This window comes from the organism of the source record quoted next, unplaced genomic scaffold (genome assembly GCF_019419815.1).
Source record: "Pyrus x bretschneideri cultivar Hongxiangsu unplaced genomic scaffold, Pyrus_bretschneideri_v1 Contig265, whole genome shotgun sequence".
Classification (NCBI taxonomy): domain Eukaryota; kingdom Viridiplantae; phylum Streptophyta; class Magnoliopsida; order Rosales; family Rosaceae; genus Pyrus; species Pyrus x bretschneideri.
Window position 1 is genome coordinate 912,561 of NW_025999574.1, and position 24,319 is coordinate 936,879.

The 24,319-nt window shown below is 36.8% G+C and overlaps 3 protein-coding genes and 1 long non-coding RNA gene across 45 annotated transcripts; 2 read left to right on the forward strand and 2 right to left on the reverse strand.

Annotated features, from left to right (window-relative positions):
- Window positions 1-3,054, forward strand: LOC125478765 (receptor-like protein EIX2). The gene has a single exon (XM_048587298.1). The coding sequence runs from the start codon at window positions 27-29 to the stop codon at window positions 2,877-2,879; it is 2,853 nt and encodes a 950-aa protein (XP_048443255.1). The 5' UTR covers window positions 1-26; the 3' UTR covers window positions 2,880-3,054.
- An 895-nt stretch (window positions 3,055-3,949) lies between these two features.
- LOC103938869 lies at window positions 3,950-9,287 on the reverse strand. 42 transcript variants are annotated; one of them, XR_007259531.1, is made up of 10 exons: window positions 8,913-9,242; window positions 8,386-8,459; window positions 8,185-8,258; window positions 7,823-8,063; window positions 7,633-7,744; window positions 7,081-7,140; window positions 5,939-5,984; window positions 5,526-5,565; window positions 4,333-4,499; window positions 3,950-4,126 (listed from the first exon to the last, which is right to left on the reverse strand). XR_007259531.1 is itself a non-coding variant. In XM_048587306.1 (9 exons), the coding sequence occupies exons 4-9, from the start codon at window positions 7,838-7,840 to the stop codon at window positions 4,425-4,427; spliced, it is 351 nt and encodes a 116-aa protein (XP_048443263.1). In that variant the 5' UTR covers window positions 7,841-8,063; window positions 8,185-8,251; window positions 8,386-8,459; window positions 9,055-9,287; the 3' UTR covers window positions 4,040-4,424. The 42 variants fall into 42 exon arrangements, 13 of the variants coding, with proteins under 13 accessions (XP_048443263.1, XP_048443264.1, XP_048443260.1 ...); XR_007259547.1 differs by adding an exon at window positions 7,187-7,296 and having other exon boundaries at window positions 4,040-4,499; window positions 5,526-5,563; window positions 5,939-6,602; window positions 7,081-7,104; window positions 8,913-9,244; XR_007259541.1 differs by adding an exon at window positions 7,187-7,296 and having other exon boundaries at window positions 4,040-4,499; window positions 5,526-5,563; window positions 5,939-6,487; ... (1 more) ...; window positions 7,633-7,681; window positions 8,913-9,238.
- Window positions 9,288-15,572: 6,285 nt separating this feature from the next.
- On the reverse strand, window positions 15,573-16,113 carry LOC125478767. The gene is made up of 2 exons (XR_007259562.1): window positions 15,943-16,113; window positions 15,573-15,822 (listed from the first exon to the last, which is right to left on the reverse strand). It is a non-coding gene; the product is annotated as an uncharacterized LOC125478767 (long non-coding RNA).
- Window positions 16,114-18,789: 2,676 nt separating this feature from the next.
- LOC103938874 (protoheme IX farnesyltransferase, mitochondrial-like) lies at window positions 18,790-24,073 on the forward strand. The gene is given in 8 exon segments (XM_048587300.1): window positions 18,790-18,882; window positions 20,306-20,435; window positions 20,791-20,928; window positions 21,055-21,188; window positions 22,295-22,344; window positions 22,347-22,419; window positions 22,843-22,940; window positions 23,631-24,073. Coding segments are annotated over 8 exon segments (1,047 nt in total). The 5' UTR covers window positions 18,790-18,829; the 3' UTR covers window positions 24,002-24,073.
- The last annotated feature ends 246 nt before the right edge of the window (window positions 24,074-24,319 follow it).

Here is a 24,319-nt window from a genome sequence, read left to right on the forward strand (position 1 = left end):
ACACCAATCACCTACTTGATATCTATATGGATAGAGTCATGAGAGTTGTTCCGCTACTCAGCTTTCTATGCATTACGTCTATTACTCTTGGCTTATGCAATGGAAACCTGAATGTGCCTTGCCAACAAAATGAGAGACAAACACTTCTTATGTTCAAGAAAGATCTCGATGATTCTTCAAATCTGCTTTCCTCTTGGGCTGCTGAAGGCGATTGTTGCACCTGGACCGGTGTTGCCTGCGACAATTTAACCGGTCATGTCCGCGAGCTCCACCTTGCTGGTTATTATGATGAAGTGACTGGTGAGCGCCATGGGCTGGGTGGTAAGGTAAATCCTTCTCTACTCAATTTAAAGCATCTCACCTACTTGGACTTGAGCTACAATGATTTTGGAGGACGACAGTTTCCCAGCTTTCTTGGTTCTCTTAAAGGTTTAAGGTATCTTAACCTCTCGGATGCAGGGTTCATGGGAACCGTTCCTCCTAAGTTGGGAAATCTCTCAAGCCTGCGTTATCTGGACCTTTCTTACAATGGTGGTTGGAAGGTCGAGAATCTCAAATGGCTTTCTGGTCTTTCTCAGTTGAAACATCTTGAAATGAGTTGGGTAGATCTTACCAGGGCATCTCATTGGTTACAAGTCAACACACTCCCTTCTCTCCTGGTCGAGTTGCATTTGTCATGCTGCAAACTTTATCACATGCCAAGTGGTATTCAGAACTTGACAAGTCTTAAAGTTCTTGATCTGTCCTCCAACTATTTCAACTCTACCATACCTCAATGGTTGTGCAGTTTGAACCATCTTGAGTCCCTTGATCTTTCTTTCAATGCTTTCCATGGTGAAATTTTGAGTTCCCTTAGAAACTTGACAGCCCTTGTTGATCTTTCATTACGTTCTAATCAGCTTGAAGGGGAAATCCCAAACTCATTGGGAAATCTTTGTAAGTTGACTTCTTTTGATGTATCGTCAAACAATTTCCGGGGGAGGGTATCAGAAATCTTTGAAAGTTTGTCTAGCTGTAGTTTTGGTCAAATAGATTCCTTACAGCTTTCGGATAATAACTTTTCAGGTCATTTATCTGATCAGCTGAGAATTTTTAAAAATTTACGCATCCTTGATCTTTCAAATAATTCAATATCAGGTCCCATTCCAGTGTCTTTAGGAAATCTATCACTCTTAGAGGAGTTGGTCATTGATCACAATTCATTCGAGGGTGTTGTCTCTGAAGTTCATTTTACTAATCTTACAAGATTGTCTACCTTTTATGCAAATAAGAACTCCTTGACTCTTAAAACTAGCCCGGACTGGGTTCCTCCTTTTCAACTTTTTAGGTTGAGTTTAAGTTCTTGGCGTCTGGACCCATCACAGTTGCCCGCATGGCTTCAGAGTCAAAAACACTTGTCCTATCTTAATATGTCCAGTACAGGAATTTCAGGTACCATTCCGGCTTGGTTGTGGAACATTTCTTTTCTTGGAAACCCGATATATCAAGTAATCTATGTGGATCTCTCTCGTAATCAATTGTCTGGGGAGGTTCCAAATATAGCTTCTACCCACTGGTTGGATTACTCTGCTCTAGAAGTTGTAATTTTTTTAGGATCTAACCAATTCAACGGTTCATTGCCACTTGTGTCTTCGGCAGTGATTGCACTAGATCTTTCCAATTCATCATTTTCGGGAACTCTCTCTCACTTCTTTTGTGATAGGAGTGATGTACCTAAAAACCTTCGAGTTCTTCTTCTTGACAACAATCTCCTCGCTGGGGAAATTCCGAATTGTCTGTTACATTGGCCTAACTTGACAGTTGTGAATTTAGAAAACAACAATTTGACGGGGAAAATCCCAAGCTCTATTGGCGACTTACTTTCCCTTCAATCATTGCACTTGCGCAATAATAGCCTATCTGGAGAATTACCCGTGTCCCTACAAAACTGTCGGGAGTTAATCCTTCTTGACCTTCGTGGAAATAAGTTTGTTGGAAGCATTCCAATATGGTTTGGCCAAAGCTTGGTGGTTCTTATTCTTCGCTCAAATATGTTCCAAGGCACCATTCCTGATGAACTTTGTAGTCTCACAAAGCTCCAAATCTTGGACCTTGCGCATAACAATCTCTCGGGAACGATACCAAGGTGTTTCCAAAAGTTGTCATCCATGGCCACTAAATTTTCAAGCAAAGAAGCTCCCAGTATTGAATTCATCATTTCTCGTTTTTATATTGATTCGTTTAATAATCGGAGGAACATCGACACCTACACAGAGAATGCGGATTTTGTGGCCAAAGGCAGAGAAGTGAAATATAGCACAGTGCTTCGTTTGGTAACTAGCTTGGACCTTTCAAGAAACATATTATTTGGAGAAATCCCTGAAGAGCTGACCAACCTCATTAACCTACAAACGTTGAATTTATCCGGTAATCTTCTGACCGGAAGAATCCCTTCCAAAATCGGTGATATGGGAGCGTTAGAGTCGCTTGATTTGTCTGTGAACCAACTTTCTGGCGAAATTTCTCCAAGCATCTCGAATTTGACATTTCTTAATAATTTGAATTTGTCCTATAACAATCTAACTGGGCAGATTCCAAAAAGCACTCAACTTCAGAGCTTTGATTTGTTTAGTTATACTGGCAATAAACTTTGCGGACCTCCATTGGAAGAGCGTTGCAGTACAAATGAGGCCATGCCACCGGTAGGTGATGAGAAGCACAGTGAAGGTCATTTACTTGAAGACGGTGGTTTCTATCTGAGTTTGGGGCTTGGTTTTGCATTTGGGTTTTGGGTTGTTCTTGGTTCATTGTTGTCTAACGTGCCATGGAGCAATACATTTTCTCAATTCCAAAATCGCATTGTGAAGAAGTTCTATGCTGCAATCGTTGAATGTTATTAACTATTTTGTGTAGATAGATCGAGTTTGTGTGATTTGTTTTTACTCTTTTGTTATCCAATTAGAATGTTACACAGTTGTATGCTTCTTTGTAGCAATTTATTTTGTCTTTTCCTTGGTTTTTTTTCTTTGGCCGTATAAAATTGTAAAATTTGCTTTATAAATACGACATTCCTGATACGGATCATGAAGTTATATATATATATATATATATGTATGTATATATATGTATGTATAATCTTAAGTTAGATGAGTTTAATTATGATCTCTCTCGTAGATATGCAATTTTCCTAATCATATACGCTGCTTGAGCCACTGTTTTCTTCTTTTATGAAATTGACACATCTTAACCCGATGTCAAGTTGAACACTGAAATCAAGACGCGTTGGCCATCACTTAGAATGTGATGGAGCCATAACGTGCATGCAGATCCAATTTAATAAAATAACTTCAAATAATCTACCAAAAATTGGATATACTTTTCTTTGAAAATAGGTTCAGGCTTAAATTTAAAACCTGCTGAAAATATTATAATTATTTCAACACCACATTCCCGAAGGGCCACACCTAACAGGTTATCAACCGTCCACTACATGCATGATAAGTTGTTCAGGGCATGACATGTTTTAGAGCAAAAACGGAAGACATGAAGGTACTAAAAGCATGGCCAGTGCTGTCCCTAATAGGGGCAGCTACTGTATAAAACCGTTATAAAACAAATATAAAGACAAATTAAATCTCCAATTGATCAGAAATGAGTCTAAAGTATAGCAACTCATCGGATACTTAATTTACGTACTCATATATAGGGACAGATGAGTGACTGAAATAGTGGAGCCCGTTGGGCAATTTGAGTGGAATAACTAGCCCACCAACTTGAGTGTTGTTGTCCGGCAAGGATTCCACTTGCACGAACGCGCAGACTTCAGGGTGGTTTCGGTTTTTCATATTCAACTTCATATCAAACAGAGCAGACTTAAGGGTGGTTTCGGTTTTTCATAAAACAGAGTAGACTTCAACTTCATATCCAAACCTATCCAAACGTGTGGGTATCCGTATTGAAAATATTTAGCGGGTAAATTTTGCATTCTTATTTTACATGTTATGCTCCACAAAAATCAATGTTATGCTCACGATCATCCAATTTCATTAAAACATAATGCGAGAGCAAAATGAAGAGTTAAATAACCATTATAGACTATACTAGATAATAAGCCCACGCGTTGCGGTGGGAACCGTTTCAGCCGTAACTGCATGAATAAGACACACTTAACTTGAATAAATTCAACACAATCAAGAATGAATAGAGGGACACATAACTAACAGGATAATGAATCAGAACATAGTAGTCAGTTAGAAAAGATTAAAAACACACAGAGCAAGAATGTGAACACTAAACTTATGTTTTCTAACAAATTAAAGCACCCTAATAACAAAACAATGGAAAATCACAAACCTGGAAGGTCCTCTTGCACTCGTCAACCAAGACTTTGAGCTGATTGAGCAGCTGCCGGACCATCTCTCGCCAATTCAAGAGCAAGCACACCATTAAAATATCAAAACAAACCGGAGCTGCTTGTTGGCCAAGCTCAGGTCCTCAAACATGCCCTCCTTGAGTACTGTCTGTTAGAGTATGAGTGTGATTCTCACAGTTTAGTAATAATCATTGTTATTTCAGATTGTTATAAAGAGGTCTTAATGTGTTTATAAGAGTTAATTCAACTTTGGTTTGGATTGAAACTCTATTGTTGGCTTGAGAATAGAACTCATACTTGTACAAGGATTTGGTCTTGTATTCCTTGTAGGATTATTATAGGGTAATCCAGATTTTGTAGTATAAAAACCACAAGCCCCTGCTCTCACAAAAATACGCTCTTATTGTTCCAATTACCTATAACTTGGAGAGCATTGAGTTTTGCAGAGAGGAGAAGGTTGTGTGTAGATTTCTCTAATGGCTCTTAATCCTAATTTGTTGAACATAGTTATGATATGGTGTCTAGCACTATTCTTTCCTTTGATCAATGCCGTAAAGAACATGTGTGTTGCTGGTACCGTCCAAAACTTCACCTCTCAGTTTTCACACTACACAGAAGGCACATCTGACCGTCGATATAATATGGCTGAGACCTTGGTTTTCTTGTCACACTTTGTGGGAGATATTCATCACCCGATGCATGTCGGGTTCAGGACAGATGAGGGAGGAAACACGATAGCCTTGCGTTGGTACAGAAACAAATCCAATATTCACCATGTGTGGGATAGGGAGATCATACAACAAACTATGAAGGACTATTATGACAGAACACACGGGAAAGACTTCGGCAAACAGTTTTGCTGGTATGTGTTGCAGATATTACTTCAGTATTTGCATATACAGAATATTTGGAGTGATGATTGTGATTTAGTTGGTTAAATCTTATGTTCTTGGCTAGTTTGTTATAGAGCTTATATGGTTGCTCTTACACTGTGTGCTCAGAATAACCTCGTGGAATTGCCTCGTGTGCATAAGGAAGAAACTGCAACTCAATGAGACAGACTACTGTAAAGTAACTCATGGTTCACACTCCAAATTATAGAAAACAAATGCTAATCAACACACAAAAATGAATAAAAGACATGAAATCATTGTATTTGAATAAAATCACTCACCTCTTGATCACTCCGAATGTAAGCCATTCCCTCTCTCTCTACACACACACACACACACAAACAGACACACAAAATAAGAGAAGCAGACTTGCAGAGAAATAAAAGGGTAAAAAATGAAGAGGCAACAAATGGTATGAAGAGTATAAGTTATGTTGAAAACCTTCTTAAAATTAACCACATTTGGATTTGATCAATTACAAAAAAGAATTAGCAACTGCATTTTAATAACATCGTCTCACTAAAAAAAAACTCACGAAAAATAGTCTGTGGTTAAAGGGATTCTGTCTGATCCCAAAACATAAATCTCTCAATCTCTCACTGTCAATCAAATACGTACTAAATCATGTTCCAAACCACAATGCATTCAAAGCAATAATCAATTGAGCACACTAAATAAGTGGAAACATTTATACCTCAATCCAATTCGAAGCTTAAATCTTCTTGCAGGAAAAGTTTGAACTGCAAAAGCAAATTACATTCATCAAGAAAAAGGAATGAATTTAAAAAGTCAAATACAATGCAGAAAAATAGGCATTCAATTTAGCTCTATTTATATTAGACGAAGATCCATTGAAACAACTATGAACACAGAAATAAAAAATGGAAAAAACAACCTTTTTTCACCCTTCCATTTCTTTCCACAGGTAAGAAAACAAAAATTCTCTAAAACAACCAAAAACTCATTCTATATCAACTAAACAGGAAAAGGACAGAGGAATGAGTGTAATAATAGGTTACAAAATTGAGATGATCCAAACGGAAAGGAGTTCGTGGGGGAGATCTGAGAAGGACGACATTGTCGTCCGTATTGGTAGTTGTCATATTTCTTGGAGAATTGCCAGACTGCTTGCTGCCACATTGGTTTTTCTCGTAATTTTGTTTTTGGTTTCTTCTGCCCAATTTGTGTCTCCTCATGTTTGCTTGCAGTTACAGACATTGATAGGGTTTGCATTTTCTTCCAACTGAAGAAAGGAATGGGCATCTTGTTATGCTAAATAGATTATGTGTTCAATGTGAATGGAGAGCCAAATCCAAGCAGTAGGGTTTCCATTGACTTCCCACCAAGGAATGCAAAATCTATTGCAAGGATAAAGAAAGAGCACAAACTCATAAAATATGATACAAAACCGTAAAAAACAGGAAACGTTATTCTCAAAATGCACAAAAATATAAAAACAGATAGATCCCTACGTATTCAACCTTCAGAGCACACAAAATTAAAATTTTCTTCAAAAAAGAAGTCAAAAGGGAAAATCTGAAATTATATAGCCCAAGCACAAAAAGCTTGGAAGCCTACACACAAAAGCCCCAAAAAACTATAGCCACACTCAAAATCCGAACCCTAAAAACCAAAACCACAAACAGAAAACTCGTCAGAAACCCTAGAATATCCAAATTCGAAGAGACCCATAGCCCCCAGCTAGTCCAATCCAGTAATAAAATCATAAAAGCAAAAATTTAAACAAATCTCATACCTTGCACCAAAATTCATGATCATTATCCAAAACTCCAAAGTAAACATAAAATCAAATTAACACCTCAATTTTTCTTGTACCTGCATCACCATGATCAAGCTCTCCTACAACCGCAGCAATTCCCCATTTCAAATCTGACCCTAAATCATTAAAAAAAAATTCAACACAAAAAGGAAAGGTCAGTACCTATAATTCGAGTTCACGCTACTCAGGGTCACCGACGTTGTTAAGGTTATTCATCATTGCTCGATCACTCTTGTTAATTTTCTTTTTCGTTTGGTTTTGTTTCTGCTTTTCTTTAACAGCGTAGGCACACAAAACCAATCAAATTCATTCACCAACTTACGCCACAAAAACATGAATATTTGTTTCAAATTTCAATCTCAAAAAACAGAACCAATCAAATTAATTCACCAATTGATGCACAAAGCACACAACTTTGAAACTCAATCCCTATTATTGCACACAAATTGTTGACTTTTAACACAAAACCCACATCCAATTCCACATAGCAAAAACTGGACAATCAATAATTTCAATCCTAACTACAACCTTGACACAATTATAACCGAAACAACTCTAATCACTTTACAGAAAAGATAAAAAAAAAGATAGATAGAAAGTGGATGTACCTGTAATACGGAACTGTCTGAAGTGAAGAACACAAAGATGTGTGCGTTGCTGCTCAAATTTGCAGAGTGAGAGAGACAAAGTACCCAGAACCAAAATAGAAAAAACTAAAAACTTCAAGTTAAAAAAATTAGAGAAATAAATCTGAAATTTTAGAGAGACAAAGTGAGGAGAGGGAAATAGGCGGAGGACCTTGGGCGAGGAGGCCATTGACGGCTTTGTTGGGGGAGGACCTCAGTGCAGTATTTCACAATCTCCCTTAAGCTTTGCCCCAAAAATTAAAAGCAACATATCATGATTGAAGAACAAAGCAGCTGAAGAGCACTGCCGCAGTTCCATCACGTAGCACGACCAGTACAGCAAAGCAAGAGGGAAATATGGAGTCCTCGCCTCATGCTCGTTAACACCACTTTATGAATCTGTGCGTAAATGACTACAAATATTACAAAAGGCGTTGTTCTCTTCGTCAATAAAATGAACAAAAATAAAAAAATCAGTACGCAAGAAAGACCAAAATAATCGTTGAGGGGGAAGAAATTGATGAAACATCAAACCTTGAGAACTTGATCTTCTGGGCAGCGAGTCGAAGAGCTGAAGTGGCCTTGAAGGAAGTGAGTTCGACTGGAGTCTAGGGTTTGAGAGCAATGGAAAACATTTTACTCAAATAACGATTTAATTTTTAAATTTTAAAATTAAAGATAACTAAATGCACATATTTGGAAAAAAAATGGAATGTTTCCATATGTAAATCTCACCCTCAACAGTTTTAAAACGCAGTCATCCCAGTGCAAATAGAAGGTGGAAAATGTTGTCCCAGCACAAACACAACCTGCAAAGCAAACAAACCAACACACACAAAAAACCAAATGATCAACGATAAAATTTAGAAACCCTACCACGCAAAATCGCAAGAACAACATAAAAACGCCAATGATGGCCTCAAACCCGAACAAAATCCCAAATCAGTTAAAAAAATAGTGAAAATGAACTGAACCCATTCCTCTATCATATTCTTTTCCTCTGTTTCCCTATCCCTAATCCCAAATCTCTCTTCCATGCTTTCTCCGCCATACATTAATGCCTACGAATCGACTCATTGTACACCTAAACAATGAGAGTGCAGCTTCTATAAGTGAATCCACAATGTAAAACATCTTAACAGTTCAAATTAAATAGAAAAATATTTAAAATTTTGAGGAAAAGGTCATCAAACCATATAGAACCACAAACACAAAGCACATAAGAAATGCAAAGATGCAGATTTTCAAGGAAGCGTAACAACCTCCAGGAGCAAACCAATCGTGAAACCCTAAAAACCAAAAACCCACAAATCTGCCCTCCCTGAGGAACCATCCGAGATTCAAGGAAGCTTAACACCTGATGGCTAAGCTAAGTGCATTAAATACAGGAATTCAGTACTTTACACAGCTTGTAAAAAACGTATTTTGAAGATCTGGATCATTGGTGAAGGCAAGCTGATGAATGTAGTGTGTGTTCTTGAGCTTCTTCAAGAGCCACAGCCCGGAGCTGAATAAAGAGTTTGAATGATCCTCGTAAAGATACCCCAAGTGTGGGCCCGATATAGAAAGATATATGTACAGGTACGGCAAATAATGCTATCTGCAAAAATGATGGCCAATATCTTACGGAGGAGATTTACACCTTCTTAATTTTTTTACCTTTTCATGTTTTTTTTATTTGAATGGTCACGGTTAAATTCTGTCAATATCTTATATTAATTTTATTTATAGAGATAATAAGACAAAAAATAATGTGTGAAAGGAGATGATGTTAATGGATGATAATAAGAGGGTACAAAATCTTTCTCCATATCTTACACCGACTGCATATAATGAGAAAACATGACGTCAAATTGGTATGGAGTTGTAAAGTTGCAGCATAAAACATGAATGACCAACAAATGAATATTTTAACCCATAAATCACTAACGTTTAAAGTCAAATTCCTCTAATTTGGCATGGGCTTCCTTAAGATTTCTCTCAGTGTCATCGAAGACCTCCTTGCTCCAAGATTGCAACTTCTTTTTAATAATTTTTAACTTATTGGAAAATTTGTAACCTTCCCAACCTTCGACTATCGCAGAATGCCACCACTCTTTGAGATTGTTTCTAAAGTCTAGATGTTGTAGCCATGAGTTCTTGAACCTAAAAGGGCCTAGCCCCCACTTCACCTTGTTGGTATCTAATTCGATTGGGCAATGATCAAAGGTTACCCTTGCCAGAGCCTTTTGCCTTGCGTGTGGAAACGACTCCTCCCAACCACCAGAGAGTAAGAATCTGTCTAATCTTCGGCAAACTATTTCTTCTCGAAAATTAGACCAAGTGAACTGAGCGTTGAGCAGATCTGGGTCAATGAGTTTAGAGTCCTAGATAAACTGGTTAAAAATCCTCATACTTGCAGTGGACCTTCCCCTGTTTGACTTGTCGTTTTCGAACCTCACCACATTAAAATCTCCTCCCACACACCATCTTGGACCGCAAAGACCGTAAAGGCCAGCTAGTTCTTCCTAGAAATCTTGTCTCTCCCTATATTTGCAAGGGCCATAGACCCTTGAGAGCCACCATTCCAGAGCATTCAACTCTCTAATTTTGATGGAAACGAAGAACACTCCTACTAGAGACTCGACTTAAAAAACCAAAACCCTATTAGATGAAGAGTTCTCACTGTTAAACCTTAAAATTGGAGGAGACCTAATGAAGGCATCGACTGTTGGTGAAGAATTGTACACCCCTAAACGAAGATGAGTGTTTATGGAAGAATGAACTGTCAATTTTTGTAACATTATTTATCTCAATTTTCCTTTGGATTATATGTGCTTCGTATTTAATTTTCCACCATTGCATTATTAAGGGTGTTATCCGTGTCTAGATTTTGTTTGAAGGTTATCATTGACTATGGTAGTGAATCGAGAAATTTGTTGTGTTCTTAGAAAGTGAAAATAGCATATTTTAAGGTTTACGGGATAAAAATTCTTCAGGTGCATATTAGAAAAATTAGTGAAAGCACCACTTGATTATCGCACAAGAATCTTTTAATCAACAACTAGTTATTTGTATGAATTAAGGGTATTTGGTGAAAGCACCACTTGATTATCGCACAAGAATCTTTTAATCAACAACTAGTTATTTGTATGAATTAAGGGTATTTGTGTCTATTTAAGTGATATTTTGGATATATTTTAAAGTTTTTATAAATAATGACATTTTTGAAATTAGAGGCTAATATTTGGCTATATTTGATAAATACCTTCTTCTTCTATCATTGTGATTTTGCAAGCCGCAAGCTCTTTCTCTCCCTCCCTCTCTGCAAGCCAAAGGCTCTCTCTTGTAACCCACCTCCTGCACCTTTCATCTTCCTTCAACTTTCCACACAAATGTCGATCCCACCGAGTGCAAAACAAAACAAACAAAATTACCCTTGAATTTGTTAGAATTACCCTACCCTCCAAACCCAACCCCCATTTGGCTGGCATTGTTATAAATATCATGAAATCGAGTGGCTCTGTGCTAAACCATACAAACAAAATTACCCTCTGAACTTTTGAGAATTACCCTCCCTAGCTAGCTGGCATTGTTGTAAATAGAGTGAAATCGAGTGGCAACGAATTGATGGCATCTACAATGCCTTTTCCCCCTACTTTAGACTAAAGCAATGTGATAAAAATTGATTTCTTTCACACACTCTATACTAATATGATCGAATGTTCTACCTCCATCAACTATTCTACCATATGTATTAGTATTACTATCGTAGTCATACTAAAGCATGTGTACAGATTAACGTGCACGTGTTCAAGTGTGTGTGTCTGCATATTTGGCCACGTGTTACCATCACATTTGGGGGGACCATGTTACTTGACAAGGACCAAGCATGGTAAAAAAATTTGGAAGTTACCAAAACCGGCGCCAAAAAGGATTCCCGCTACAATATTAAAAGTTTGAAAAATATCCAGCCATGTCTTCCCTTACCGCAAGCTTCTTTCCTTAGAGCAGTTGCAGTGTGTAAAAGCTTCCTATGACCATAGGTAATTCAACCCCCTCAAGTAAATAGTTACTACTTTTAATTAAGAGTAATTACCTATTGCATCTCTATCTATAAACTGAATATCACAGGCAATTCGTTTTAAAATATTAGTATTTGTTATTTTATAAAATAATAAAGATTTTTTTTTTTAAATTTCGGATATGATTTTTAACCAAATCTCGTCACACCATGTGTCATTATCTGAAAGTACAATTTTGTGGATAGATTTCAATAAGATTTTTATCTAATTTTGTCGCGCCACATGTCGTTACCTATTTAGAATTGTTGAGGATAGATTTCCGATAAGATTTTTAACCAATCTCGTTGCTCCACGTGTCATCATCTGTTTAGGATCTTTGAGGATAGATTTTCGATAAGATTTTTAATGAATCATGGTGTGTCACATGACATTATCTACAACCTAATCCTTTCTTTTTTCTTCATATAACCTACCATCCATCCTAAGAAATCTACACTAAAATCAAAATCTCTCAATAAAAAGTTCAAAGGAAATACAAGGCAAGATACAGGTGTAACCTAATCATCTATATGCCACTTCAAAGGCTCCTCATATGAGCTAAGACTTGCCACCTGCACAATAGCTCCCTATACCGTGGAAATAATGCATCGGACAAACAATACCCGAATAAGCTGCAAAGTTCGATGGATGCGACACACAGCCTATATGTACCACAATCAATTGAACAAGGCCAAAGTTCGCTTGTGTTTTTGTTTCTTGCCTTTCGTTCATCGTGACTACATTTCTTCTTGAGTAAGTAAATTTCTGTGCTTTTTTTAGGGTTACAAGAGTCAAATTATTAAAGAGACGAGCCAAAGGCGCACTTCCAACAACACCAATATATATTATCAGCAACTTGTTAATTATCACCTGCACAGTCCGACATGTGTGGGGTTTTATCACAAAAGGTCTCGATATTAGTTATGGTGGAGTTATGATATTTAAACTCTTCTTTTCTTGTAGATAGAGTCGATGTGAGATATTTCAACAATAAGATGCTGCTATTTTTCTTTGGAACTTCTATTATCGATGTGAAAGTTGTGTGATATTGGTGGCAGACACATGAGCTTGCATTTGCGCAGAGTCCTATGGTTTTGGTGGCAGAGGTTATGTCTTATGGTCAAGGAAGCATGGTCTTTGCTCCTTATGGAGATTTATCGAGATCGCTCAGAAAGATTTGTATTTTCGAGCTGCTGAGCCCGAAACGTGTGCAGTCTTTCAGATCCGTTAGAGAAGAAGTGGTACGGAATCTTGTTGAGTCCATTGGCTCAACGTCTCACGAGGGACTTGCCATCAATTCTAGTGATAGGTGTTGCAGCTTCGCAAATGACGTAGTGTTAAAGGCAGCATTTGGGAAAAAAATGCAAAGACCAAAAGGAGTTCCTTCTGCTACTAAACGGATTAATCAAACTCGCTATTGGGTTTGATATTCCTGATTTGTTTCCTTCGCTCAGTTTTCTTGGGTACGTTACTGGGTCTATCCTTGCTATGAAAGACATGCAAAGCAAGCTCAGTATGATTCTTAACGATCATAAGATCGAAAGATCCAAAATGGACTTGATGATCAGTAGTACTAGTACTACTACAGCAGGCAATAACAAAGCGAAGGAGGAGTCGGAGGGAAATTCTGCTGACGTACTTGTAAAGATATCATTTTGGTGTTTAATGTAGGCTTGCTTTGTTGTACTGCAGACATTTTATCTTCGTCATCACTCATCATTTGATAAAAATATATGATTTGTGAAATAAATTGAGAGTGTGTGTGAGAAGTAAAATGGGAGACACCATAGTTGTTGGAGATGGCGTTACTGGAACAGTGGTAGAAGTACCTTTTCTTGCTGGGCAGCACCTGCCATCGAAAAACTCAAGCTCTTGAGGTGCAATAACCTGTAGGTTACGACTTTGAAACGCAGTTTTCATCTGTGCTTGATTTTTGTTGTTCTTTACCAAAAGAAAACACAAATGTGTAGTGAGTACTAGGGAAATTGACAATCCTTATGAAGCTTTTCATACAAAGTACAAAGTGAATAGATAAAATCAAACTTAATTCGTTTTGTTTTGTGTAATAAACTTTGCGGTTATGCTGGCAAAGTACAAAGTACAAAGTGAATAGATTCCAAAAAACACTCAGCTTCAGAGCTTTGATTTGTCCAATTATGCTGGCAATAAACTTTGAGGACCTCCATTGGAAGAGCGTTGCAGCACAAATGAGGCCATGCCACCGGTAGGTGATGAGAAGCACAGAGAAGGTCATTTACTTGAAGACGGTGGTTTCTATTTGAGTTTGGGGCTTGGTTTTGCATTCGGGTTTTGGGTTGTTCTTGGTTCATTGTTGTCTAATGTGCCATGGAGCAATACATTTTCTCAGTTCCAAAATCGCATTGTGAAGAAGTTCTATGCTGCAATCGTTGAACGTTATTAACTATTTTGTGTAGATAGATCGAGTTTGTGTGGTTTGTTTTTACTCTTTTGTTATCCAATTAGAATGTTACACTATTGTATGCTTCTTTGTGCCAATTTATTTTGTCTTTTCCTTGGTTTTTTCTTTGGCTGTATAAAATTTGTAAGATTTGCTTTATAAATACGACATTCTTGATACGAATCATGAAGTTATATATATATATATATATATAATCTTAAGTTAGATGAGTTTAATTATGATCTTTCTCGTAGATATGCAATTTTATCAAGCATATATGATGTTTGAGCCACTGTTTTCTTCTTTTATGAAATTGACACACTTTAACCCGATATCAAGTTGGACATTGAAATTGAGACTTGTTGGCCGTCATCCGGAAGGTGACGTAACCATAACGTGCATGTAGATACAATTTAATAAAATAACTTTCAATAATCTACCAAAAATTGGGTATAGTTTTCTTTGAAATTAGGTTCGGGGCAAAATTTAAAACCTGCTGAAAATATTATAATTATTTCATCACCACTTCCCCGAAGGGCCACACCTAGCAAGTTATCAACCCTCCACCACATGCATGATAAGTTGTACAGAGCATGACATGTTTTACATCAAAAACGGAAGACATGAAGGTGCTAAAAGCATCTCCAGTGCTATCTCTAATGGGGATAGCTACTGTATAAAACCGGTATAAAACAAATATAAAGCCAAATTAAATCTCCAATTGATCAGAAATGAGTTTCTAAAGTATAGGGACTTATCGGATGCTTAATTTATGTACTCATATATGGGGACAGATAAGTGACTGAAATAGTGGAGCCCGTTGGGCAATTTGAGTGGAAAAACTAGCCCACCAACTTGAGTGTTGTTGTCCGGCAAGGATTCCACTTGCACGAAACGCGCAGGCGTAGTCCACGTAGAGAATGTGCTATGAAAATGCAATTGTGACTTTCCAAACTACTAAAATTTTCAACGACAAGAATTTAAGCTCATATTCAACGATGCGGGAGCATAACCCTACCTAAGGTCCCCAACACACATATATACATATAATATTTTCAAAAATATAAAACTGAGCAGACTTAAGGGTGGTTTCGGTTTGTCATATTCATCTTCATATCCAAACCAGTCCATATGTGTGGGTATCCGTATTGAACATATTTAGCGGGTGAATTTTGTGTTCTTATTTTACATGTTATGCTAACAATCATCCAATTTCATTCAAACATAATGTGGGGAATAAAGCTGACCAGTTTTTAATGTGAGAGAGCAAAATGAGGAGTTAAATAACCATTATAGACTATAATAGAAAATATGTATGCGCTTCGCTGCGGGGATTCAATGTATTAGTCGAAACAGACATGAATAGTTTTTACACAGTAACTAAAATGACGATACAGTACCTAAGAACCAATGAAATGATGCTTTGCTTGTTATACATGGATATGCATGCCATATGAAAGGGATTGAATGTATTAGTCGTGAATACATAAACTTCAAAACTTAATTCACTTTATAAAATGTATATACATAGAATCTAAGCAGATCTTAATCTTTTAATCCCACAATAATTGAGATTACTATTATAGTGTCAAGAAATGATTGGAGAGAAGAACATGGGTAAACCCTGTGACAGAAGAACAGACTTACAATAATTCAGCCTTCAATCCTATGGTCCTTCAGATCGAAGAGCCAAATCTTAATGCAAGCTTGCTGCAATTTTCCAGAAATACAAATAAAAAGTTTACCCAAGTCAGAAAATTAACCGATATGCAAGCTTTCTACGAAATTCAGACGACAAGATCAACAAAATAGAATGAAAAAATGACTTACACTTTTAAGGCATGCTCAAATCTTGATCTAAAGTTGATGGTGAGTCGATTGGTGGTCACCAACTCTAAATGAGAATTCATCAAAAACCTAGAAATTTAAACGAAGAATTTTACAAAATCAACATTTACTAAGACCCATTATTTTGTTTGTCATGTATGATGCCCTGCCAAGACTGAATAAAAAAGTGCACAATAGAGAGTTGAAAATCCATCTTCAAAGTACTATCAAATGCCAGCATTTACCCAATTTTAAGAAGTTGAATTGTTAAAACTTAAACCCCATGATCAACTCACCTTACACAATACCAAGTTATACTTGCGAGTTGCAATCTCTATCAGTTAACAAACTTTAGAGCAAAAAGAGTCTTCCCCATTTAAGACTAAAACAAAACTAATCGAGTAGAAAACTCTGATTACAAACATCCACCAAATGATTTCAAATTAGTCCCCAAACTTGTATAACATGTTTTTATGCAAACAGAACAACGAAAGAACGAAAAACTTAGAACCAAATGATTTTAGTAAAGCAAAGAAATTGGAGCTAAAACAAACAAAATGTATCAAATTAACAATATGCAATCAATTAGCAATTTCATAAAAAAAACAGCTAAAGGGTCAGACCCAAATGAGAGTAAAAGTTAGGAATTCACAAAACCAATTGAAAATTCTAAAATTTCAAACAGCCACCAAATAATTTCGTATAAAGCTCTAAACTCGAATATTTGTTACCAATACAAGGATACATAAGAATGAGAAGTAAAATATGAAAATTTTAAAACAAATGGCCAATCCTGCAACACCATCACAGATATAATTGTCCATAGCTATACCAACACAAATCCGAAATCATATATATTATCTAATACAATTCAAACTAAATATGCAGCTAAAGTAGTTCTTAAAACTAAAAGAGGAGAGATATCATGTTATATTCTGACATCCAACGTCATGAAAGTTTATAAAGGGGTTATCATATAATATTCATTTTTCCTTCGTAAATTGAAATTACACGTAAAGGCGTAACAAACGGTATACCATAGTTTTTGAAAAGAGCTAAATGTAGAAATTATAATTAGCTAAATGGTTTTAAACACAAAATTAGCCAAAAGCGGTAAAGAATTACATCCTAATCAATACTTATCAATGAGTGCCCCTGCTTACGTTACGTTCGATCCAAAATTTGCATTGAACAACAATAAAAAACAAAAGAAAACAGAGACAATATCATATTGATGGATTATGGCAACATCAAAGCCAACAATAAAGCAAGGAAAGAGAGAAAATATAAAGATAAAATCCAAAATTGGATTTAGAAATTTAAGTCCTCATCTCTCTTCATGTGGTTGTAATTCTTCAGCCCTTTTATGGTATTATTGTGCGGTAGATGAATGTGAGGTAGGGTTAAGGGTATCAACCAAGGTTCTAAAAGACGCTAGGTGCTAGTCGGGTGACGAGCTGGGGCCTAGCGTCTAGACGGCTAGGCGGGGTCTAGACGGATTTAACTAAATCCATTATATTTCATGTAAATAAGTGTATGTTTATACTTAAAATATATATAATTTCATCGTAAACTACAAAATATAATGACACATATATTATGAAGTATTAGAACATAATGAAAACATGAGGAACAAGCATATAATGTGTGCTCATTTAAGTATTCGACAAGTCTCTTAGAATTTATTAAAAAAAAAATAAAATGCAAAATGAAAGTTATTTATTTTCTGCCTAAGTGAGTTGATGCCTAGGCGGGCGCCTCAGTAGGTCTATGAGTCATTTCTTAATTTTCAAACGCCTAGGCATTAATCGGGGCGGTGACCAACCACCTAGCGTCTAGGCAGAGATAGGCGGGGATTTTTAAAACAGTGGTACTATCAATCGTTCCTGGAAAAACAAGCACTCAGTCGGAAATAAATCCAAACTGATGCAATTTTGCTTTGCAAAGGGAAAACTTTGCAGAACGTGGAGGTTACATTTTTAACATAAGAATTGCAACTATTGCTTGCAAAGGGAAAATAAATCCGGAACAAAATTAACAAAAATATCATAGAATGCTAAGCTGCAATCTTGAGCATGATCAACCTACTTATTTTGAATCGAGTGACAACATACAAAATATTTTAAAATGATGACACGAAAAGGTATGATAAAAAAGACGAAAAATAGAAACAAAAATACCACTCAAGCACCCAATGACATTGGAATTCTTCGTATCCTCTTGAAATGAAATGGGCTGAGAGCCAGTTTTTAACATGCATGTCACAGACCCCCTTCAAATGGAAACAATAGAAAACACCACCTTCAAACCCAAACACTAAAAAGAGTCAAATGACATACATGATGTTTTTGACAAATCCAATTAAATTTTTGGGTAGAAATTAAAATATGAATGAAACACACTACAAATTGTATCTTTTGTGTCTTAAAAATGTAATTCAAATCCGAAAATAATAAAGATGGTAAACTATAGTCATGTGTGACTGCACCTATCGCTTGATAATTCACATTATAATGCTTGTAAGTATATATCAACAGTTAAAAAAAAAAAAAAAAAACAGACGAGAACGCATTCTTTACATTACATAACAAACGTATATATGCGTTCAGGACACTATTACATAGAAAGCTTAGAGAAATTCTAACCCTTCTTGGGTCACTTCCAAATAATTAAAATTGAGGAGAAGACAACTTAATATATGCACAGTACAATTCACGAATGGACGCGACGATGGATAAAGAATCCATTCATTTTTCCCTGTCTACGAATCAAAGAGAGAAAACATTTGCATAAGAATGATCCTTCAAGCTCGGGCTTCACCGATCCGATGGAGTCGGAGCCCTTTCGGCGGCGGGCTGATCTCCCGTCGTTGGCTTCCAGGGCCTTGCACATGGCCCGCCACTATGGCCAGTGCTATTGGGAGCTCTCCAAAGCTCGCCTCAGGTACTCAGTACCTCCTTTTCTTCAATCCATTTTTCATTGAATTTTTTTAAAACTCAATCATTTTTCATCTGGGAATAATTAAATCATTGTATTATCTGATATTTTTTGATAATTTCTGTGATAATTTTGTAATTTTGTGTGTGCGCGATTATTTGATATGTTTAATCTCATGTTGATTCACACAGTTGTATTGCCCTTAAACGTTTGATTTTCTATTGGAAAGCAAGATTTAATTTCAATGTATCAATAAGATAATCTCTGTGGACAAGCTGTCATTCTTAAACAAACTGGATTGCAGAAACAATAATTAGGTTATCGAAAAGGATACACCCCATTGTGAAGAAAGTGAGGAGAAAAAAAGAAAAAAAGAAATCAAGTTTGAACACATTAAGTCCTCCTTGCCCGCAAAAATATGGTCTTTGAAATTCTCTTGTTTCTCTCCAGCAACAATTTTATGCCTCTCAAGAATCAGGGAACCTAGATAGGATTTCCCAACTGAAATTCTCTTGCTCTTTTATACTCAGTTTTAACACATTATACACCAGCATGGAGACGAACAGACGTGTAGTCTTGTCCTTATCCTCCATGAGAAACCAATGAGGCGGCTAACCAAGAAAAAACTAAATCAATAAAGAGAGATGGATTGTCACATAAACCGAGAAGTTGCCACATGGTTATAAACTCCATCTTCTAGCATCTGATCTAACCAGATATAAACGAAAGTTCCCCGAAAAAGACAATCAAGAAGTGAGCTCCCCCTATTTCCAAATCATTGAAATCTTTCCTGAAACCATCCCAGCTCAATGGAATACAAGTTCTTACAAATCTAGTAAGGGGCATGTTTTAATAACTGGAGATATTGTACAGGTGAGGAAACTAATTATTCAAATATGACTCCCCAACCCTTTTTCTCTTCCTAGAATTCATCCTCTCTTCTGTAACCAGTGCTAACTTGCAGCAAGATGAAGGGACTCTTATCCTGAGAATTCTATTTTGAACGGCTTGGACTCGATCTCCTCACAGCTGATTTTGCATCCCACCCATGTTCATGTAACCCATACTCGTTTCAATATAAACATTCATAAAGGATCCCTTTCTCAAGGAAATAACCATTGTCGCTTAGTGAGAAAATACATATTTTCCTCCTCCATCTAGTTAAGTTGAGTTATCACTTATTAAGTTATTATGCCAATTTTTTTTCAACTCCTGAATTCAGGACTCAGTTTGATTGCTCTGTTAGAAAAGGATGTTTCGATGTTTTGCTTCAACATGTAAAAACAGTATTGGGTGTATTTTCATTCATGCATTAAACATGTACATTTTGTGTTCGTAGCGGATTCTCTTCCAACTTGGGGATTATCAAATTTTCGTCATTGAAACTTAGTTTAAGATTTTTTTTCTTATGAGTTTTTCACTTTCACAGCATGCTAGTCGTTGCAACTTCTGGAACTGGGTTTATTCTTGGAAGTGGCCATGCCATTGATTTTGCTGGACTTTGTTGCACATGTGTGGGTACCATGATGGTTGCAGAATCTGCTAATTCCTTAAATCAGGTTTGCTGTTCAATAACAGATTTTTCTTTCTACACACACACAGTGTACGGAAGTGGAGCTAACTGGTGGGTCAGTGTGCGAAGAGAGGTCTCCCTTTAACAGGAATACATACACACACCGACATGAAAATTATGAACAAAATATTTAATGATAATTAGAATCGTTTCAAGATTAATGGTTTTCGAAAGTTTAGTATTATTTTATTTCGATGGTGCAGTTTCTAATTTATCATTGTTCAGGGCCCATTTGATCGTTTTTGAGTAGTTAATGGCTCACTATTTGCAGTACCTGTAGTTTTGTAGATCAACAATTTGATCAGGTAAGGTGTTAAATCATTGAAATTATTTGGTTTTAGGTGTTTGAGAAGCAAAATGATGCCAAAATGAACAGAACAAAAAACAGACCACTACCTTCAGGACGCATTACGATCCCTCATGCAGTCACCTGGGCATCCGCTGCCGGTTTAGCTGGCACTGCTTTGTTAGCAAGCAAGGTGCCCAAATGAATTCACACTTTCTTCTATAAATGTTATATGACATTAAATTTCTGATTTCCATCACCTCAAATGTTTGATTGTTTGGGGACTAATGTTGCAACTCTTCGGACAAGGTTGTTGCAGGCTAATATGTTGGCAGCTGGTCTTGGAGCTTCCAATCTAATACTTTATGTGTTTGTCTACACTCCATTGAAGCAGATTCACCCAGTGAACACATGGGTTGGTGCTGTTGTTGGTGCTATCCCTCCACTTCTAGGGTAATTTGTTCCGTAATTTTCTTTGAGCTACATGCTATTTTCATTGGACCTATTGGAGTTACTTTATTTATTGCTTTGGCCGTTGAACAATTATTCTTTCAATTGACTTATAGTAGCTTAAATGTTAGTTGTTGCAATATATTTTCGCAGCCCAAAACTGAGCTGGGTTTTCTCTAATCCCCATTAAGCATAGCATTAAATAAAAACCAAGTTTGTTTTCCAATATCTATTGAAAGTACCCATTGCTGTACTGTACTAAATGTATTATACATAAAACTGCAAATTCCCCCATTATCTTTTTCTCTCTGTCCTCCCCACGACCTCCTCTCTGGTCTGAATTTTTTTGTAATATCTACGAACTTACCTCATAGCTTCCACTTGTTTAACAGTAAAATAGATCTCTCTCTCTCGCGCTTACACACATACACGTGTTTGCTTGTGCGTACGCCTTGTTATGTCACCATTTTCAAGTTGATCTTGAACAACCCCATGCAGAGGTAGTTTTCTTTGCGTCACCATCTGATTGGTTAACACTCCTGTAGCCAAGGACTGCACCACAAAGTAACACAATTATTGTTGATCAGTTTGTCTTTGCATGTATATGAGAGGATGATTGACCATTACCTACCTCTCTCTGATATCCCGTTTTATCTGCCCCATAGACTTTTAGATATGAAGCTTCTAACCCTGCCAATCAACTTTGATCTTAGGATGTTATTATGGAGATCTGTTGGGAATCATGGTGGCTGACTTTAGCCGTAGGCATAAAAAATAGAAACCGGGTTTTTTTTATTCAGTTACTAGTAGTTTTACTATTTTCTTGTCTATAATTCAACCTTACTTTTTCTTATTGATACAAGAGCAATTCTTATTTATTCTGATTGAAAAAAATGGGAATAGATCTAATTTTCTTCATTATAATTCTTTGTGCTGGAAGTTCCCCTTGGAGAATTCATATACTCTATAATTTTCTCGATGTTGAAGTTCCCTTTGCAGATCTGAACTGATATTCTTGTTTGTTTCATTACGAGTCATGCCATAAATAAGTTGTTATCAAGAACTGAATTTCCTGCATGCTGCTTCATGATTTCTATTTTAGGTTTCAGTTGGGCTGCACCTTCCGGCCAGGTTTCCCTCAATGCAATGCTACTCCCAGCTCTCTCTACTTTTGGCAAATACCTCATTTTATGGCCCTAGCATACTTGTGCCGTAATGACTATGCCACAGGAGGGTATGAACTTTTGGGTCTTTCACAGTCTTACTTTAATATTTATGTCATCAGTTGAAAAGATTCAACTATTGCACCTGGAAATTGTTTCAGAACAGGAGTTTTATTTCCTGCCTTTGCTTTCATGGGCCTTGTATCTGTTCATGGAAAGAATTAATCAATATCCAATTATGCCCTATGAATTCAAGGCAGAAAGAATTATAGTTGACAGATTTTATACTTTTGAGAACGAATGTTCTGAGCAGCCTGTTTAGCTATCAATTTAATTCCCCTTTTAAATGATTAGCATGAGATTTTAGGAATTTGCTGTCAAGCTGATTGTAGGTGGGATCTTTGTATGTTGATGGTGGTCCACAGATTATTGATGCAGTTCACTTGGCTCCTTCGTGTCTAATCCTTTTTCGTTTGTTGCATATTCTGATTTAGCATGTTCTTCCTTGCTGATGCTTCTGGTCAGAGAACAGCCTCGGTAGCTTTAAGGAATTGCATATACATGATCCCTTTGGGGTTCTTGGCCTATGACTGTAAGTCCAAGACTCACAAACCATCTTTCTTTTTCTAATCGTGTTTCTATTTGTATTTTTGTATTCCTGTTGGTGGTTGTCTTCTTGTAATGCTCTTTGGGCCTTTTTCTTTTTCTTCTCGCTTTTCAGCCAATCTTATTTCTTATTGAAAGAAGGTTTTCCGTCATATAGGTGCCAGCATTGGTCTTCTTTAAATTGAAAATAAGTGATTTAGACTTACATTTACCATTGCGAAAAAAACACAACAAATGTTCTCTCTTTTCTTTTTTTTCTTCCATGAAATAGATTGGTATCTGGCTGTCGTGTCTGATATGGCTGTTTTCAGATTGCATTTCTGAGTCTTTAGGTATTTGCATTTTTCTAAGGCTCTTGGTGGTTTTAACAAAGCTGATGAGTTATATTTGTTATTCATGGTTTTGGTTAATTTCATATGTCACTGGTCCTCTCGTACATTGATTTTAATATGTGGCTTCTTCTACCTGTTATCAATTGTATGATACTGTGGGGACAATTCTTGATCATCTTAGTACGTGATTGATTAATCGGACATGTCAATTGTATGATACTGTTGGTAGTAGAATGACCAACATATTCCATGCTTGAGATGCAACCCTTGGCCTTTGATCACTAAGCAGGGAATAATTAATGTTGGGGATTACATCTCATTCCGCCCGTTTCTTCTGTCTGCAGGGGGTATGACGTCTGGATGGTTTTGTGTTGAATCTACTCTTCCTACTCTCGCGATAGCTGCAACATCATTTTCGTTCTATCGAGACCGTACTACACATAAGGCAAGGAAGATGTTTCATGCCAGCCTTCTTTACCTTCCTGTATTTATGTCGGGGATTATGTTCCACCGCATCGTTGATAATCAACAAAGCCTTTCTGAAGAGAATTTAGAGAGTATTGTTGAGCTTTCGTTGTCCTCACAAGATGGCAATGTCAAACGGAAGAGTAGGTTGAGGAATTCCACAGATGGCTCACAAGTTCGCCCACCTGTATCATACGCCTCTATTGCACCGTTTCCGTTCCTCCCAGTTCCTTCGTATGCCGATCCATGATATGTTTCTGGGTCCCTTGTTTTGTACAATGAAACGTCGAAAGCTGCCCAATAAAGTATTTTTGTTCAAAGAGCAATGTCTTTCCCCAAGCAAACGTCTCCCGGGAAAGGTCGAAAGCCTGTATTCTTTTGCAAATTGCAAGTTTCTTGTTGCGAATGTAATTTTTGCTTTGTAGTGTTGGGAGGTTTAGGTGTTTGAGTTGGTAATGCATTGTTGATTTAAAGTATACGAATATGGCCATCTGTTCAATGATTATGGAAGAGCAGCTATTGATTTTTTGTAGGGATGATGTTTACAGAATGATTTATAATATGAAAG